The sequence below is a fragment of the Oncorhynchus tshawytscha genome, linkage group LG08 (assembly GCF_018296145.1).
Source record: "Oncorhynchus tshawytscha isolate Ot180627B linkage group LG08, Otsh_v2.0, whole genome shotgun sequence".
Classification (NCBI taxonomy): Eukaryota; Metazoa; Chordata; class Actinopteri; order Salmoniformes; family Salmonidae; genus Oncorhynchus; species Oncorhynchus tshawytscha.
Genome location: NC_056436.1, coordinates 54,836,513 through 54,854,332, shown reverse-complemented (window position 1 = coordinate 54,854,332; position 17,820 = coordinate 54,836,513). Strand labels below are relative to the sequence as shown.

At 45.2% G+C, this 17,820-nt stretch overlaps 1 protein-coding gene across 3 annotated transcripts in view; it reads right to left on the bottom strand.

The window, feature by feature from the left end:
• Positions 1–954: 954 nt before the first annotated feature.
• The window catches only part of maml1 (mastermind-like transcriptional coactivator 1), a 37,352-nt gene continuing 20,486 nt past the window's right edge, over positions 955–17,820 (bottom strand). For 2 of the 3 annotated variants that reach the window (XM_024429477.2, XM_024429475.2), the window contains exons 3-5: positions 4,909–5,145; positions 4,275–4,410; positions 955–3,316 (exon numbers count right to left, since the gene is read on the bottom strand). In XM_024429477.2, the coding sequence (XP_024285245.1) occupies positions 2,268–3,316; positions 4,275–4,410; positions 4,909–5,145 (1,422 nt within the window). In that variant the 3' untranslated portion in view covers positions 955–2,267. The remainder of the gene's footprint in view (positions 3,317–4,274; positions 4,411–4,908; positions 5,146–17,820) is intronic. The other variant, XM_024429476.2, reaches the window with a different exon arrangement.

Sequence of the window (17,820 nt, the reverse complement as noted above, 5' to 3'; positions counted from 1 at the left end):
TGAAACTCGAAATTGAGCTCAGATGCATCCTGTTTACATTGATCCTTGAGATGTTTCTACAACTTGATTGAGTCCACATGTAGTAAACTAAATTAATTGGACATGATTTGGAAAGGCACACACCTGTCCATAAAAGGCCCCACAGTTGACAGTGCATGTCAGAGCAAAAACCAAGTCATGAGGTCGAAGGAATTGTCCATAGAGCCCCGAGACAGGATTGTGTTGTGGCACAATGAAGGATACCGAAAAAAATGCCTACAGCATTGAAGGTCCCCAAGATCACAGTGCCCTCCATCATTATTCAATGAATGAGTTTAGAACCACCAACTCTTTCTAGAGCTGGCCGCCCGGACAAACTGAGCAACTGGGGGAGAAGGGCCTTGGTCAGGGAGGTGACCAAGAACCCTTTTTTTACTTTGTCTTTATGGGGTATTGAGTGTAGATTGAGGGGGGAAAAAACAATTTCATCCATTTTCGAATAAGGCTGTAACGTAGCAAAATGTGGAAAAAGTTGAGGGGTCCAAATACACTGCATGTCTAGCTATGATATCAGCATAGATCCTATGCCATATCAGGGATGAGTAGCCCTCAGGGGCCTGATTAGTGTCAGTCACACATTTGCCCAGCCCTAGCCATTACATCTGGTTAAACACCTTGATCTTTTGATACTTGGAGTCAGGTGTGTGTCAACTAGGGCAAAAGTGTGTTGACTCATCCGTCAGGCCCCCGAAGAGTGGAGCTCCCCTTTCCTGTGCTACTTGATGCAAAAATAAATTACAAGGACAAGAAAACAGATGGAAGAAAGTAATCAACCATCACATCATGATTAACTGTAATGTGATAACAATGTGAATCCAATGTTGGACAGTATTTTACTTACGTTGGCACCTAATATTAATACTGTAATGCTAGCTAGTTAGAATTCAAGCATGCACAAAAATACAAAACGCAGAGTCGGTTTCTAAAGAACTATATTCACATAATACTCTTGTTTTACAGAGAACCATATTAAAAGTATAAAATACTTACAAAAATCAGCTGCAATATACATATAAAAATAAGCTATATCTTCGGCAAAAACAATAGGAAATGCATACAAAACAAATATACAAATTTACAAGTATCCCCTGACACAAACAAGGATGGAATTTAAAAAAAATCAAATATCCCAACTCAAGAGGCTGTATTGTCATTCAAGGTTATGGCAAAAAATAATGGCTGCAATGTGTCTTAAGGCAATGATTTCCACTAACATAAAATAAAAGCTGCATGACGAAAGACAAATCCGTACATTATCTTCTCTTTTAGCTTGGTTACTGAAATTACAGTGGGCTGGATGTTTAATAAAGACAGTGATTTTAGTGTGTAAACTGGTCAAACATGGTAAGGAACTTAAAGGGAGACCATTTTAGAAACATGATACAAGAATCACTCAAAAGTGTGTGTGTGAGACGTGGGGACAAGGTCCCCATTTGAAACCTACCTACATTGGGGGTAATTGCACAACTCTAAAACGGAGAAACAGTCTGGTCTCCAAATCAAAGACTTCAGACAGTTCAACATATGGGTCCCCACTTAGCAACAAACAGACACTGGCTAACCAAACAAATATGGCCACCACAGTTGAGTTTCTTTAGCTCACCTAGTCATTGGTTTGAGAGTAGAGGAGAAATGGCACAGGTCTATTTATGAGCAGACCGTGAACAAAAACTCTTGTGTATTACCACAAACCTTTTACATAGGGGGAATGTAATTACTAGCTCACCTCTGCTACACCGAGCATATATTTGCATTGAAGGCTGCAACTTCAAACAAAGCAGAAGAGGCTGTGTGTGTATGTGTGTGGAGCATTCGGTTCGCCCTTGATTCAGTGGTTTAGTACTGAGCCACAGGTTCAGTAGTAGTAGTAGTAGTAGTAGTAGTAGTAGTAGTAGTAGTAGTAGTAGAGTACTCTATACGTCTTCGAGTCCTGGGAAATTAAAAAAAAAAAAATACTCCAATAGGAATCACACGGGTTTTGGCCCTACGCACCATCATTAATTCTCTTAACATTATATACGCCTTGTGTACTGTATATTCACAGTACACAAAATACTGAGAATTACAGTCTCCTAGCAGTGTCAGAACAGTAACAGAATTCCATTACTAACACTCGCTGTTCCTGCATTTCATTGGCAATTGGCTTGGAACTAATACACCAACTTTCACTCTCTCAACTCGTCGTCTGAAGTCCCAATTGTCTGAAGTGGCTCTTTGTCCTCTCAGTCTTAATCTACTGACCGGAAAAGGTGAACAATCTCATCCAGATCATCCATCCACTCCTGCGTGCTCTGTCCTTTCAGCAGAGAATCCACCAGGTCACCCTCCCCAGGGAAGCTGGGCAGACTGCTAGCCCCTGATCCAGTGTTGTAGCCAAACGGCAACTGCTGCTGCTGTTGGTTGGCAGCTCTGTTGATCTGGTAGCCCTGCTGGCTGCACTGGAGCCCCTGGCTGACCGAACGCCCCCCCTGCGGCTGACTGAAGGCCCCCAGGTCCGGTAACACCCCTTGGCCTTGGGAACCCTGCTGTTGCTGATTGGGTAAGACTTGCCCTAAGGGCTGCTCAAGGGAAACTTGGGGGTTGGCTGCAGTCCTTTGCTGGGCCTGCTGCATCATCTGTTGCTGGGCAGGGTTCATGGCGGCCATGGGCCTGCCGTTGGCATTGGCGCCGAAGGGGGTGTTGCCAACAGGCATCTTGTTGGGCATGCGGGTCTGCTGCTGCATGTGGAAGGCGTTGGAGTTGACAAAGGAATTGGGCGGGAGACCGCCGTTGCTGGAAGGAGTTTGCTGGGCACCCATGGCTTGCTGCATGACCTGGTGCTGCTGCCAGGCTTGGCTCTGGGCACTCTGCAAGGTGTTGGGCATGTTGCCACTGGGCATGGAGCCGGGTAGTCTGGCTAACTGCTGCTGCTGTTGTTTCAGCAGGGCGGCGTTGGGTTGGTTTTTGAGGTGCTGCTGCTGGGCTAGCATGTTCTGTCTGTAGGGGGCGCCCATGTTGCCTACGGGCTGCCTCTGCATTGAACTTTGCTGGGAGGGGTGCATGTTCATGTTACTGTAGAGTACCTGCTGCTGTAAGGCAGAGTCCATAACGCCCCCGCAAGAGGAGAGGCTCATGTCGGTCTGGCTGGCAGCAGGGAGGGCACCAGGTGTGGGGCCACCACCTCCCTGTTGGCCCATGGTCATGCCCATCATGCCTTGTTGTGTCTGGGGGAACATTCGCTGAGCTACGGGGGCGGGGCCCCCCAGCGAGCCAACGTTGACCATTGGCTGAGAAGAGCCTGCAGGGAGAAGCAAAAGAAGCTTTGAGTCACAATAAAACTGAAAAGTTAACCTTTGAATTATAAAAATGTGTAATCCTTATGGAATATGCCATCTATAATGAGCATATTGATTAAGAAGACCAAATCTGTGTCTCAATATTCTTAAAACGGCTCCATGTCTCCATCACCATTCTTTCATGAATGCAGATAGCAATCGACAAGGTCAACCACATTATTTTCATGCCATTATAGAATCGGAGGCGGCAAGGAAAGCAACCATTGAGACAGCAGTTCTCTCAAAAGACACGGAACAAATGGGCAAATGTATTTAGAGACAAGAGAACACGTTAGACCCTATTACTAGTTTGCCATTCAAATGATTCACCGAAAGCAACATTTGCACTTGTGAGGTTTATTTGTTTACTGTCAAACAAAGAGTTGTTCTGTGTGAGTCACATCATTTGAGTAAACCTCCCACACAACCAAACATTTCCAAAGGGTTCCTATTCAATTGAAATGGAAGTGTAAGCACTGGTATAGAGTTTGGCTGTGGCTGAGGTGTATACCTGTTCCAAAAATCACACTCTTATCCCTAACCCGGCAATTCCAAAACTCGGTCTTCGGGACCCCAAGGGATGCACATTTTGGTTTTGCCCTAACACTACAAAGCTGATTCAAATCAAAGCTTGATGATTAGATTATTTGAATTAGCTGGTTGATTAGCTGAATCAGGTTCGTTACAACTGGGGTTTGATTGAAAACCTACTGGAGGGTAGTTTTTTTCCCCCCTCCAGCAACAGTTGGAGGGCCCAGGTCTGATGGGGCTGGAGGGCCCAGGTCTAATGGGGCTGGAGGGCCCAGGTCTAATGGGGCTGGAGGGCCCAGGTCTAATGGGGCTGGAGGGCCCAGGTCTAATGGGGCTGGAGGGCCCATGCTACATTAGGGGTAAACGCTGGTGACGTGGGGTCTTATTTACCTGTAAACTGGGCGACCTGCTGCTGCTGGAAGGGGTTCTGTGCTCCAGGTTGCTGGTTCTGTTGGTCCTGGTACTGGGGAGGGGGCCGGGTCAGGTGCCTCTGGAGCTGCTGCTCCTGCTGCAGACGCTGCTTCTCCTGAAACACAGAACCCATACATAGAGAATGCACATGTCATGCATATACACATGACTGACGTTCCTCCCCATACATTCTCTTTTAGACAAATCAGAGATAAAAGCACCTACTGCGAAACTGTCATAAGCCACTTCTACAAAACAAATCTTATTGGTCACATACATGTTATTGGAGGTGTAGCAAAATGCTTGTGTTCCTAGCTTCAACAATGCAGTAGTATCTAACAATTCACAATACATGCAGACAAATGGCACCCCCTTGTGTTTATGTTAGAAATAGATACCATTTAGAATACTGCTTACTCAGGGCTATGCAGCACTAGCAAGTCCAGGCAGGTAGCAAAGACAGATCCTGTATTGACTCAGCATGCTGATAGTCATTGGAAAAGTTGAAACCAGTTATGTGAATAAGCCACAAAGCCTGTGTTTGAATTTTTTTAACCCAAATTATTCATACTAAGTACCCAAGAACCTACAGCACATGACCCCAGGCATTTACCTGTTGGGCCATGATCTGCTGCTGCCTCTGGCCCAGTAGAAACTGTTTCTGCTGCTCCATCAGCTGCTGCTGTTGCTGCTGCTGCTTCAGCACCGCCGCCACCGCTGCCTGCCCCGACAGGTAGGCTGCGTTGCCATGGTTACTTGCCAGGCCGTTACCGGGCCCCCCAGGCTGGGGCGCCATGGCGTTGCCGGGTCCAGGGCCGTGCGTTGTGGTGGGGTAAGGGTTCTGCTCCTGCTGAAGTAAAAATGGGGGAAATGTTGTGGTTATGTCCACCAGAAGAACAGGGAGGGAGTGAGTTGAGTGAGGTTAGGCTTTGGGTACAGTCAAACAAGTGGGGGGAATATTGGTCCTTTGCATTGGGGATAAATACAATTGGATGTAAAAGCAGAGGGGAAAAGCATTCAAACCAACACTCAAACTTGACCTAAAACACTTGCTAATCAAATTTATTGATGAAGAACGTGGTTGTGTAACTTCAGTTTGAAAGTTCATGGCCTCAAATAAGTGCTTCACTTGACCAGCTGTTAGTACCACAGTTCCATATTTTTCCAGTGGGTTGTTCCAACTCAAAAAGCACAAGAGGATTGACCCCCACAGTCTCAGACTGTTCTGAAACAGTTTCTGTTCGAAACAGATAAGATTAGCATTCCCGAAACATTATTTTGTTGAAATCTAATTGATTGCATCCATATCGTTGGGTTGTTGTTTGGCAACCCTCTACGGAGCCTCTGGCACTGTAGAGGATTGGAGCAATCCATATAGCTCACATAACCGTGGTTACATACGTAACCTTCGTTATGTTTCACTATATTGGATCACTCCAATATATTGGTATACCCCTAACAGATTTAGTTGGTGCTAGAGGGACCTGGCACATGGTGTACAAGCCCCGCTGCCGGCTTCTGATGGCCTGTCAGCCCCGCTCACGGTGTTGAACAGTGCCGGCATCGTCCCCCAATAACAGCCTATCACAGGGAACAGCTGCCGTCACCATCGACGCTATCAACCTCCTGACGCAGGGCATGCGCCCTCCGTTCAAGGTGGTCCAAGCGGTCCTACTCCTGCCTCCGTACAGGACTGGCAGCAGATGGGCTCTGCCTGTGGTGCCCCCAGCCATGCTTCCTGGGAGGGGTACTGGGCCCAGTAGAGGGACTTACAGCTCACTGACGCACCACTTCTGAGGGAGGGAGCTCGTCCCCAGGCTGAGCCTGGCCGACCCAATCGCGCATGGCCAACAATCGCACCAGATTGGAGGCCACACAACACCACACAAAATAGGTAGGGCGCTCCACCACCCTTTCTGTGTGGCTCAAACCAAGGCAGTGCATACATAAGGTTTGCGGAACCCCAGGGGGATGCCACCATCACACCGGTCACAAATGGAAACCATAAACTCAGCCAAGCCAACAAGGCCACGGAGCAGGGGAACGACGCCCTGAGAGAGCTTATGTCGTGACCCGCTTGAAGGAATAGGAAGCCGGTGAGGGATAAATTACCCAGTAGCTGTGAAAAAGAACAGGGAAGACCCGTGTGGGAAAAGCAGGCAGACAAAAAAAAAAAAAAAAAAAAACGCAACCAGGTAATGGATTGGATTCATTTTTTTCGCCAACTGCAATATTACTTAGCCGGTTTAATATCCAAGCAGTAAAAATAGCACCATATGATGGAGTAACTCCTTTAAAGAACTCTAAAGTTAATGTCTCAACATAGTGGAAAGCCCACTACGATACTCTTACTCTACAGGGAAATGAACAAGAAAATAAAAACTGCAGCGTAATTAGCAGAGATGTTAAAGCAATTCACAACATACACACACATTGAACAAGCCAGTAGGCAAGTTGTGTAAGGTAAATTACAGTTTGTGGCAACAAGAGCCACCATACTAATTGAAGCACACGAAGTAGTAGTGTAACGCTAACGAAACACAAGTATACGACAAACCACGGGCGGAAGATACAGATCAACCGCACGCAGCAAGTGGCACACTCAAGAGGCGGGGCTGGACATGTAACCAGCTGCTCCAGGCTGAAAACAGCCAGTGAGTATACTTCCACCCAAGATATTACACTTACCAGTGACATACCAAACAAACTTCAGGAAGTTTGTACCTCAAACCATACGGACATCCGTCGAGAAAATGTAAGAACGTGTGAAGCGGCCACAGGGTCTATACATAGGGGCCGACTCCAGCCATGACAGAGCTGTACACGGGAGTCAATCTGTAAATCCTCACCTCGGACGTATCCCTCCGTCGCGGAATGGAAAAAATATTGGAGTGATCCAAAATAGTGAAGCATAACAGACAGGGTTGGCCTAGATTGTTGACAGCAGGTAAGCCATATTTAGTCTCCAATATTTATTGAAAATATAGAATCAATTTGCACAATGAGCTTGTCTCAAACAAGTCAGTTGTTGGTTAGTTATCGAATTTTAGCAGAATTTGTATCGAGATGAAATCAGTTAAAACAAGACATTGTCTCAAGTACAAGATGAAACGATCCACTTACAATACCCCACATGGTAGTTTCTTGTAATTCTTGCTAGCAATCTGGCCATCCATATTGTTATCCAGGTCGGCACCAACGATGTTAGAATGAAACAGTCAGAGGTCACCAAGCGCAACATAGCTTCAGAGTGTAAATCAGCTAGAAAGATGTGTCGGCATCAAGTAATTGTCTCTGGCCTCCTGCCAGTTAGGGGGAGTGATGAGCTCTACAGCAGAGTCTCACAACTCAATCGCTGGTTGAAAACTGTTTTCTGCCCCTCCCAAAAGAGAGAATTTGTAGATAATTGGCCCTCTTTCTGGGACTCACCCACAAACAGGACCAAGCCTGGCCTGCTGAGGAGTGATGGACTCCATCCTAGCTGGAGGGGTGCTCTCATCTTTTCTTCAAACATAGACAGGGCTAACTCCTCTAGCTACACAATGAAATAGGGTGCAGGCCACCCTGCCAGCTTAGTGGAGTCTGCCACTAGCACAGTCCGTGTAGTCAACTCAGCTATCCAAATTGAGACCGTGTCTGTGCCTCGATCTAGGTTGGGCAAAACTAAACATGGCGGTATTCACTTCAGCAATCTCACTGGAATAATGACCACCTCCATTTCCTGTCATTATTGAAAGAGATTGTGATCTCACATCTCAAAATAGGGCTACTTAATGTTAGATCCCCCAATTCCAGGCCAGTTATAGTCAATTAACTAATCACTGATCATTTATTTTATTTCACCTTTATTTAACCAGGTAGGCTAGTTGAGAACAAGTTCTCATTTGCAACTGCGACCTGGCCAAGATAAAGCATAGCAGTGTGAACAGACAACAACACAGAGTTACACAAGGGGTAAACAAACAAACATAGTAGGGAAAAAAATAATCTATATACATTGTGTGCAAAAGGCAGGCAATAAATAGGCCATAGGAGCGAATAATTACAATTTAGCAGATTAACACTGGAGTGATAAATGATCAGATGAACATGTGCAGGTAGAGATACTGGTGTGCAAAAGAGCAGAAAAGTAAATAAAATAAAAACAGTATGGGGATGAGGTAGGTAAATTGGGTGGGCTATATACCGATGGATTATGTACAGCTGCACTATGATAAACTGCATCCAGTTTGCTGAGTAGAGTATTGGAAGCTATTTTGTAGATGACATCGCCGAAGTCGAGGATCGGTAGGATAGTCAGTTTTACTAGGGTAAAGTTTTGCGGCGCGAGTGAAGGAGGCTTTGTTGCGAAATAGAAAGCCGACTCTATATTTGATTTTGGATTGGAGATGTTTGATACGAGTCTGGAAGGAGAGTTTGCCATCTAGCCAGACACCTAGGTACTTATAGATGTCCACTCTAGGTCGGAACCATCCAGGGTGGTGATGCTAGTCGGGCGTGTGGGTGCAGGCAGCGAACGGTTGCAAAGCATGCATTTGGTTTTACTAGCGTTTAAGAGCAGTTGGAGGCCACGGAAGGAGGGTTGTATGGCATTGAAGCTCGTTTGGAGGTTAGATAGCACAGTGTCCAAGGACGGGCCGGAAGTATATAGAATGGTGTCATCTGCGTAGAGGTGGATCAAGGAATCGCCCGCAGCAAGAGCAACATCATTGATATATACAGAGAAAAGAGTCGGCCCGAGGATTGAACCCTGTGGCACCCCCATAGAGACTGCCAGAGGACCGGACAGCATGCACTCCGATTTGACACACTGAACTCTGTCTGCAAAGTAATTGGTGAACCAGGCAAGGCAGTTATTAGAAAAACCGAGGCTACTGAGTCTGCCGATAAGAATATGGTGATTGACAGAGTCGAAAGCCTTGGCCAGGTCGATGAAGACGGCTGCACAGTACTGTCTTTTATCGATGGCGGTTATGATATCGTTTAGTACGTTGAGCGTGGCTGAGGTGCACCCGTGACCGGCTCGGAAACCGGATTGCACAGCGGAGAAGGTACGGTGGGATTCGAGATGGTCAGTGATCTGTTTGTTGACTTGGCTTTCGAAGACCTTAGATAGGCAGGGCAGGATGGATATAGGTCTGTAACAGTTTGGGTCCAGGGTGTCTCCCCCTTTGAAGAGGGGGATGACCGCGGCAGCTTTCCAATCCTTGGGGATCTCAGATGTTTCGAAGGAGAGGTTGAACAGGCTGGTAATAGGTGTTGCGACAATGGCAGATTGTCAAGACCAGCTGATTTGTATGGGTCCAGGTTTTGCAGCTCTTTCAGAACATCTGCTATCTGGATTTGGGTAAAGGAGAAGCTGGGGAGGCGTGGGCGAGTAGCTGCGGGGGGGGGGAGCTGTTGGCTGAGGTTGGAGTAGCCAGGAGGAAAGCATGGCCAGCCATAGCGAAATGCTTCTTGAAATTCTCGATTATCGTGGATTTATCAGTGGTGACCGTGTTACCTAGCCTTCAGTGGGAAGCTGGGAGGAGGTGCTCTTGTTCTCCATGGACTTTAGTGTTCCATAACTTTTTGGAGTTACAGCTACAGGATGCAAATTTCTGCTTGAAAAAGTTGATTTTTGCTTTGACTTGACTGCGTGTATTGGTTCCTGACTTCCCTGAACAGTTGCATATCGCAGGGACTATTCGATGCTATTGCAGTCCGCCACAGGATGTTTTTGCGCTGGTCGAGGTTAGTCAGGTCTGGAGTGAACCAAGGGCTATATCTGTTCTTAGTTCTGCATTTTTTGAACGAAGCATGCTTGCCTAAGATGGTGAGGAAGTTACTTTTAAAGAATGACCAGGCATCCTCAACTGACGGGATGAGGTCAATATCCTTCCAGGATACCCAGGCCAGGTTGATTAGAAAGGCCTGCTCGCAGAAGTGTTTTAGGGAGCGTTTGACAGTGATGAGGGGTGGTCGTTTGACCGCAGACACGTAGCGGATACAGGCAATGAGGCAGTGATCGCTGAGATCCTGATTGAAAACAGCAGAGGTGTATTTGGAGGGCAAGTTGGTCAGGATAATGTCAATTAGGGTGCCCATGTTTACGGATTTAGGGTTGTACCTGGTGGGTTCCTTGATGATTTGTGTGAGATTGAGGGCATCTAGCTTAGATTGTAGGACTGCCGGGGTGTTAAGCATATCCCAGTTTAGGTCACCTAACAGAACAAACTCTGAAGCTAGATGGGGGGGGGGCGATCAATTCACAGATGGTGTCCAGGGCACAGCTGGGAGCTAAGGGGGGGTTGGTAGCAGGCGGCAACAGTGAGAAACTTATTTCTGGAGAGATTAATTTTAAAAAATTGAATTTCGAACTGTTTGAGCATAGACCTGGAAAGTATGACAGAACTTTGCAGGCTCTCTCTGCAGTAGATTGCAACTCCTCCCCCTTTGGCAGTTCTATCTTGACGGAAGTGTTATAGTTGGTTATGGAAATCTCAGAATTTTTTGTGATTAGCCTGACTGAAACATGGCTTATGCCTGATGAATTTACTGTGTTAAATGAGTCCTCTGCTCCTGGTTACACTAGTGACCATATCCCCCACTCATCCTGCAAAGCAGAGGTGTTCCAAACATTTATGACAGCAAACTTCAATTTACCCCCAAAAAATTACTTTTAATCTTTTGAGCTCCTGGTCATGCAATCTATGCAACCTACTCAATCACTTTGTATAGCTACTGTGTACAGGCTTCCTGGGCCGTATACAGCGTTCTTTAATGAGTTCCCTGAATTCCTATCTGACCTTGTAGTCATGGCTAGAGGTCGACCGATTAATCGGAATGGCCGATTTCAAGTTTTCATAACAATCGGAAATCGGTATTTTTGGGGCGTCAATTTTTTTTCTTCCCTTTATTTCCCCCTACACCTTTATTTAATCTTTATTTAACTAGGCAAGTCAGTTAAGAACACATTCTTATTTTCAATGACTGCCTAGGAACAGTGGGTTAACTGCCTTGTTCAGGGGCAGAACGACAGATTTTCACCTTGTCAGCTCGGGGGAGCCAATCGTGCAACCTTAACTAGTCCAACGCAATAACGACCTGCCTCTTTCTTGTTGCACTCCACAAGGAGGCTGCCTGTTATGCGAATGCAGTAAGCCAAGGTAAGTTGCTAGCTAGCATTAAACTTCTTATAAAAAACAATCAATCATAATCACTAGTTAACTACACACGGTTGATGATATTACTAGATATTATCTAGCGTGTCATGCGTTGCATATAATCTGACTGAGCGGTGGTAGGCAGAAGCAGGCGCGTAAACATTCATTCAAACAGCACTTTCGTGCATTTTGCCAGCAGCTCTTCGTTGTGCGTCAAGCATTGCGCTGTTTATGACTTCAAGCCTATCAACTCCCGAGATGAGGCTGGTGTAACCGAAGTGAATTGGCTGGCTAGTTAGCGCGTGCTAATTGTTGTTGTGTTGCTGGTTCGAGCCCAGGGAGGAGCGAGGAGAGGGACGGAAGCTATACTGTTACACTGGCAATACTAAAGTGCCTATAAGAATATCCAATAGTCAAAGGTATATGAAATACAAATGGTATAAAGGGAAATAGTCCTATAATTCCTATAATAACTACAACCTAAAACGTCTTACCTGGGAATATTGAAGACTCATGTTAAAAGGAACCACCAGCAACATATTCTCATGTTCTGAGCAAGGAACTGAAACGGTAGCTTTCTTACATGGCACATATTTTACATGGAACATATTGCACTTTTACTTTCTTCTTCAACACTTTGTTTTTGCATTATTTAAACCAAAATTGAACATGTTTCATTATTTACTTGAGGCTAAATTGATTTTATTGATGTATTATATTAAGTTGAAATAAGTGTTCATTCAGTCTTGTTGTAATTGTCATTATTACAGATAAATAAAAATCGTCAGATTGAGCGGTATCGGCTTTTATGGTCCTCCAATAATCGGTGTTGAAAAATCATAATCGGTCGACCTCTAGTCATGGCAGATAATATTCACATGGAAAACTCCACAGACCCATTCTAAAATGCTTTCAGAGCCATCATCGACTCAGTGGGTTTTGTCCAACACGTCTCCAGACCTACTCACTGCCACAGTCATACTCTGGACCAAGTTTTGTCCAACGGAAAAAATAATGTGGATCTCAATGTTTTTCCCTCATAGGCCCGGACTATCGGACCATTTTATTACATTTGCAATCACAACAAATAATCTTCTCAGACCCCAACCAAGGATCAAAAGTCGTGCTATAAATCTTCAGACAACCCAAAGATTCCTAGATACCCTTCCAGACTCCCTCCACCTTTCCTAAGGATGTTACAGTACAAAAATCAGTTAACCACCTAACTGAGGAACTAAATTTAACCTTGCGTAACACCCTAGATGCAGTCGCACCCCTAAAAACAAAAAACACTTGCCACAAGAAATTTGCTCCCTGGTATATAGAAAATACCAGAGCCCTGAAGCAAACTTCCAGAAAATTGGAACGGAAACAGAGCTACACCAAACTGGAAGTCTTCCGACTAGCTTGTAAAGACAGTAAAGTGCAATAACGTCATCCTATTCTTTCCACCTAATTGAGAATACGGTCGCAAAGCTAAATAAAAAGCAGCATTCCCCAAGAGAGGATGGCTTTTACATCAGTGATAAATTCACAAACTTCTTTGACGAAAAGATCATGATCATTAGAACGCCAAGTACGGACTCCTCTTTAAATCTGTGTATTTCTCCAAAGCTCAGTTGTCTTGAGTCTGCACAACACTGCCAGGACCTATCCACTCGGATCTGGTATCTCTAACATGAAAATAGTCACTAAAAAGTGATTCCAGTAAATAAAGAATCTCCAATTGAACATAATAAAAGCCAAACCTTGACTAAAAAAAATAAAGAATCTTTGAAAAAAAACTGACTAAAAAAATGCCTATATTGAATCTCCCATTCCTCTCAATTTTAGAAAAAGCTGTTGCGCATCAACTCACTGCTTTCCTGAAGACAAACAATGTATACGAAACACATCAGTCTGGTTTTAGACCCCATGATAGCACAGAGACTGCTCTCGTGAAGGTGGAAAATGACCTTTAATGGCGGAAGAACATGGCTCTGCATCTGTCCTCATGCTCCTAGACCTAAGTGCTGCTTTTGATAACATCGATCACCACATTCTTTTGAGAGATTAGAATCCCAAATTGGTCTACATGGACAAATTCTGGCCCGGTTTAGATCTTATCTGTCGGAACGACATCAGTTTGTCTCTGTGGAGGGTTTGTCTTCTAACAAATCAACTGTACATTTGTGTTCCTCAAAATCCACTATTGTTTTCATTATATATTTTAAACTCTTGGTGATGTCATTCAGAAACAATGTTAACTTTCACTGCTATGTGGACGATACACAGCTGTATATTCCGATGAATCATGGTGAAGCCCCAATATAGCCTACCCTGGAAGCCTGTGTTTCAGACATAAGGAAGTGGATGAGGGCAAATGTTTTACTTTTAAACTCGGACAAAACAGAGATGCTTGTTCTAGGTCCCAAGAAACAAAGATCTTCTGTTGGATCTGACCATTAAATCTTGATGTTTGTACAGTCACCTCAAATAAAATTGAAGGACCTTGGCGTTACTCTGGACCCTGATCTCTTTTGACGAACATAAGAATATTTCAAGGACAACTTCCCCCACCCCCAGCTTCGTAACATTACAAAAATCTGAAACTTTGTCCAAAAATCCAGAAATTAATCCATGCTTTTGTCACTTCTAGATTAGACTACTGCAATGCTCTACTAAACTTCAGTTAGTGCTAAACACGGCTGCTAGAATCTTGACTAGAACAAAAAAATGTGATCATATTACAATATTACATATTGCTAGCCTCTACTGGCTTCCTGTTAAGGCTAGGGCTGATCAAGGTTTACTGCTAACCTACAAAGCATTACATGGGCTTGCTCCAACCCATCTTTCTGATTTGGTCCTGCGTCCATACCTACACGCCCCATGTGAGAGATGTAGACAAGGTCTCAACTTTTAAGTCATTATTTAAGACTCATCTCTTCAGTAGGTTCAATGATTGAGTGTAGTCTGGCCCAGGGGTGTGAAGGTGAACGGAAAGTCACTGGAGCGACAAACTTCCCTTGCTGTCTCTGCCTGGCCGGCTCCCATCTCTTCACTGCGATTCTCTGCCTCTGACCCTATTACGAGCGCTGAGTCACTGGCTTACTGGTGCTCGTCCATGAGTCACTTGAGTGGGTTGAGTCACTGACATGATCTTCCTGTCCGGGGTTGGCGGCGGCGCACCATAATTTGCAAATAAATTAATAAAAAATCCTACAATGTGATTTTCTGGATTTTTTTCTCTCATTTTGTCTGTCATAGTTTAAGTGTACCTATGATGAAAATTACAGGCCTCTCTCATCTTTTTAAGTGGGAGAACTTGCACAATTGGTGGCTGACTAAATACTTTTTGCCCCACTGTATATGAAATCACATTTTTATATGTCGTACCCACGACAGCATTGCGCGTACCCCAGTTTGTGAATACCTGGTATAACTCAATGATACTTATAAAGGACTTAATGGAAAATGCTAATACAGGTACCACTGACTTGCAATAGATTTGTGCCACAAATACTAAAAAGTAAGTGAAGGTAAACAAAACCAAAGCATGGGATGCTATCATACACTACATATACACAAAAATGTGGACACCCCTTCAAATGAGTGATTTAAGCTATTTTGCATAAAATCAAGCACACTCCCATGCAATCTCCATAGACAAACACTGGCAGTAGAATGGCATTACTGAAGAGCTGTGCGTTCCAACGTGGCACCGCCATAGGAATGTCACCTTTCCAACAATAACATTTGCACAATTTCTACACTGCTAGAGCTGCCCGTCAACTTTAAGTACGGTTATTGTGAAGTGTAACAGTCTAAGAGCAACAACATCTCAGCCGCTAAGAGTTAGTCCACACAAGCTCACAGAATAGGACCACCGAAGCGCGAAAAAAAATCTCTCCTTGGTTGCAACACACTAGCGAGTTCTAAACTGCATCTGGAAGCAACGTCAGCACAATAACTGTTCGTCGGGAGCTTTATGAAATGGGTTTCCATGGCCGAGCAGCCGCGCACAAGCCTCACCATGTGCAATGCCAAGCATTGTCTTAAGTGATGTAAAGCCCGCCGCCACTGGACTCTGGAGCAGTGGAAATGTGTTCGAGTGATGAATCACGCTTTACCATCAGGCAGTCCAGCGGACAAATCTGTTTTTTTATGGTTTGGGCTAGGCTCCTTAGTTTCAGTGAAGAGAAATCTTAAAGCTACAGCATAAAATGACATACTAGACGATTCTGTGCTCCCAATATTGTTGCAACAGATTGGGGAAGGCCCTTTCCTGTTTCTGCATGACAGTGCCTTCCACACTGACCTTGCACAAAGCAAGGTCCATACAGAAATGGTTTGTCGAGATCAGTGTGGAAAAACTTGACTGGCCTGCACAGAGCCGTGACCTCAACCCCATTGAACACCTTTGGGAAGAATTGTAACGCGGATTGGGAGCCAGGCCTAATCACTCAACATCAGTGCCCGACCTCACTAACGCTCTTGGCTGAATGGAAGCAAGTCCCCACAGCAAAGTCCCAACATCTTGTGGAAAGCCTTCCCAGAAGAGCGGAGGCTATTATAGCAGCAGTGGGGGGACCAACTTCATATTAATGCCCATGATTTTAGAATGAGATGTTCGACATGCAGGTGTTCACATACTCTTGGTCATGGAGTGTACCTTGTCCATAGACTGCTTACATGGTACTGGGGCCATGTATTTTATTTGGGGGGGGACCACATTATTTATGAAAAAGGGGGTAACATCTTCTCAATGCTGCAACTCCCCAACGGGTCCAGGAGAGGCGGAGGTCGAGTCATGTGTCCTCTGATACATGACCCGCCAAACCACGCTTCTTAACAGCAACTCGCTTAACCTGGCAGCCAGCTGCACAAATGTGTCAGAGGGAACAGTTAAACTGATGACCAAAGTCAGCCTGCAGGCGCCTGACCTTGCCACAATGAGTCGCAAGTGCACGATAAGCCAAGTAAAGCCCCCCCGGGCCAAACCCTCCCCTAACCCGGACAATGCTTGGCCAATTGTGCGGGCCCTATGGGACTCCCGGTCACAGCCAGTAATGACAGACTGTGATCGAACCCCAAGCCTTAGTGACGCCGCGATGCAATGCCTTAGACCGCTGTGCCACTCTGGACACACAAATGGGTAATTTTGTAATTTAGGTGAACTATCCCAGAGTTGTCAAATTGGCTGGATATCCTTTGGGTGGTGGACCAATCTTGATACACACGGGAAACTATTGAGCGTGAAAAGCCTGACAGCGTTGCAGTTGACACCGGTGCACCTGGCATCTACAACCATACTCCGTTCAAAGGGCACCTAAATCTTTTGTCTTGCTCATTCATCCTCTGAATTGCACACACACAATCCATGTCTCTAGACGTAAAAATCCTTCTTTACCCTGTCTCCTCACCTTCATCTACACTGATTGAAGCAGATTTAACAGGTGACATCAGTAAGGGACCATAGACTGACCAGGTGAAAGCTATTTAATACAAAGAGCAGGTATTCCTAATGTTTTGTACACTCAGTGTAAACAGTGTTAGGAAAGTATTCAGACCCTTTGACCTTTTCCACATTTTGTTACGTTACAGCCTTATTCTAAAATTGATTTTAGAATCTACATATAATACTCCATAATGACTAAGCAAAAACAGGTTTTTAGAAATGTTTAAAAAGTATTCAGGCCCTTTACTCTGTACTTTGTTGAAGCACCTTTGGCAGCAAATACAGCTTAGAGTCTTCTTGGGTATGACACTACAAGTTAAGCAGCCCTGTATTTGGGGAGATTTTCCCCATTCTTCTCTGAAGATCCTCTAAAGCTTGGTCAGGTTGGATGGGGAGCGTCGGTGCACTGTAATTGTCAGGTCTCTCCAGAGATGTTCGATCAGTTTCAAGTCCGAGCTCTGGCTGGGTCACTCAAGGACATTCAGAGACTTAACCCTAAGTCACTCTAGCATTGTCACTCCATGATGGAAGGTCAACCTTCACCCGTCTGAGGTCCTGAGCACTCTGGAGCAGGTTTCCATCCATGCTGCCACCACCACCATGACTTACCGTAGGGATGGTGCCAGGTTTCCTCCAGACTTGATGCTTGGTATTCAGGCTAAAGAGTTCAAGCTTGGTTTCATCGTACCAAAGAACCTTGTTTCTCATGGTCGGAGTCCTTTAGGTGCCTTTTACTGAGGAGTGTCTTCCGTCTGGCCACTCTACCATGAAGCCCTGGTGGGGGGAGTGCTGCAGAGATGGTTGTCCTTCTGGAAGGTTCTCCCATCTCTACAGAGGAACTCTGGAGCTCTGTCAGAGTGACCATAGAGTTGTTAGTCACCTTCCTGACCAAGGCCCTTCTCCCCCGAATGCTCAGTTTGGCCGGGCAGCCAGCTCTAGG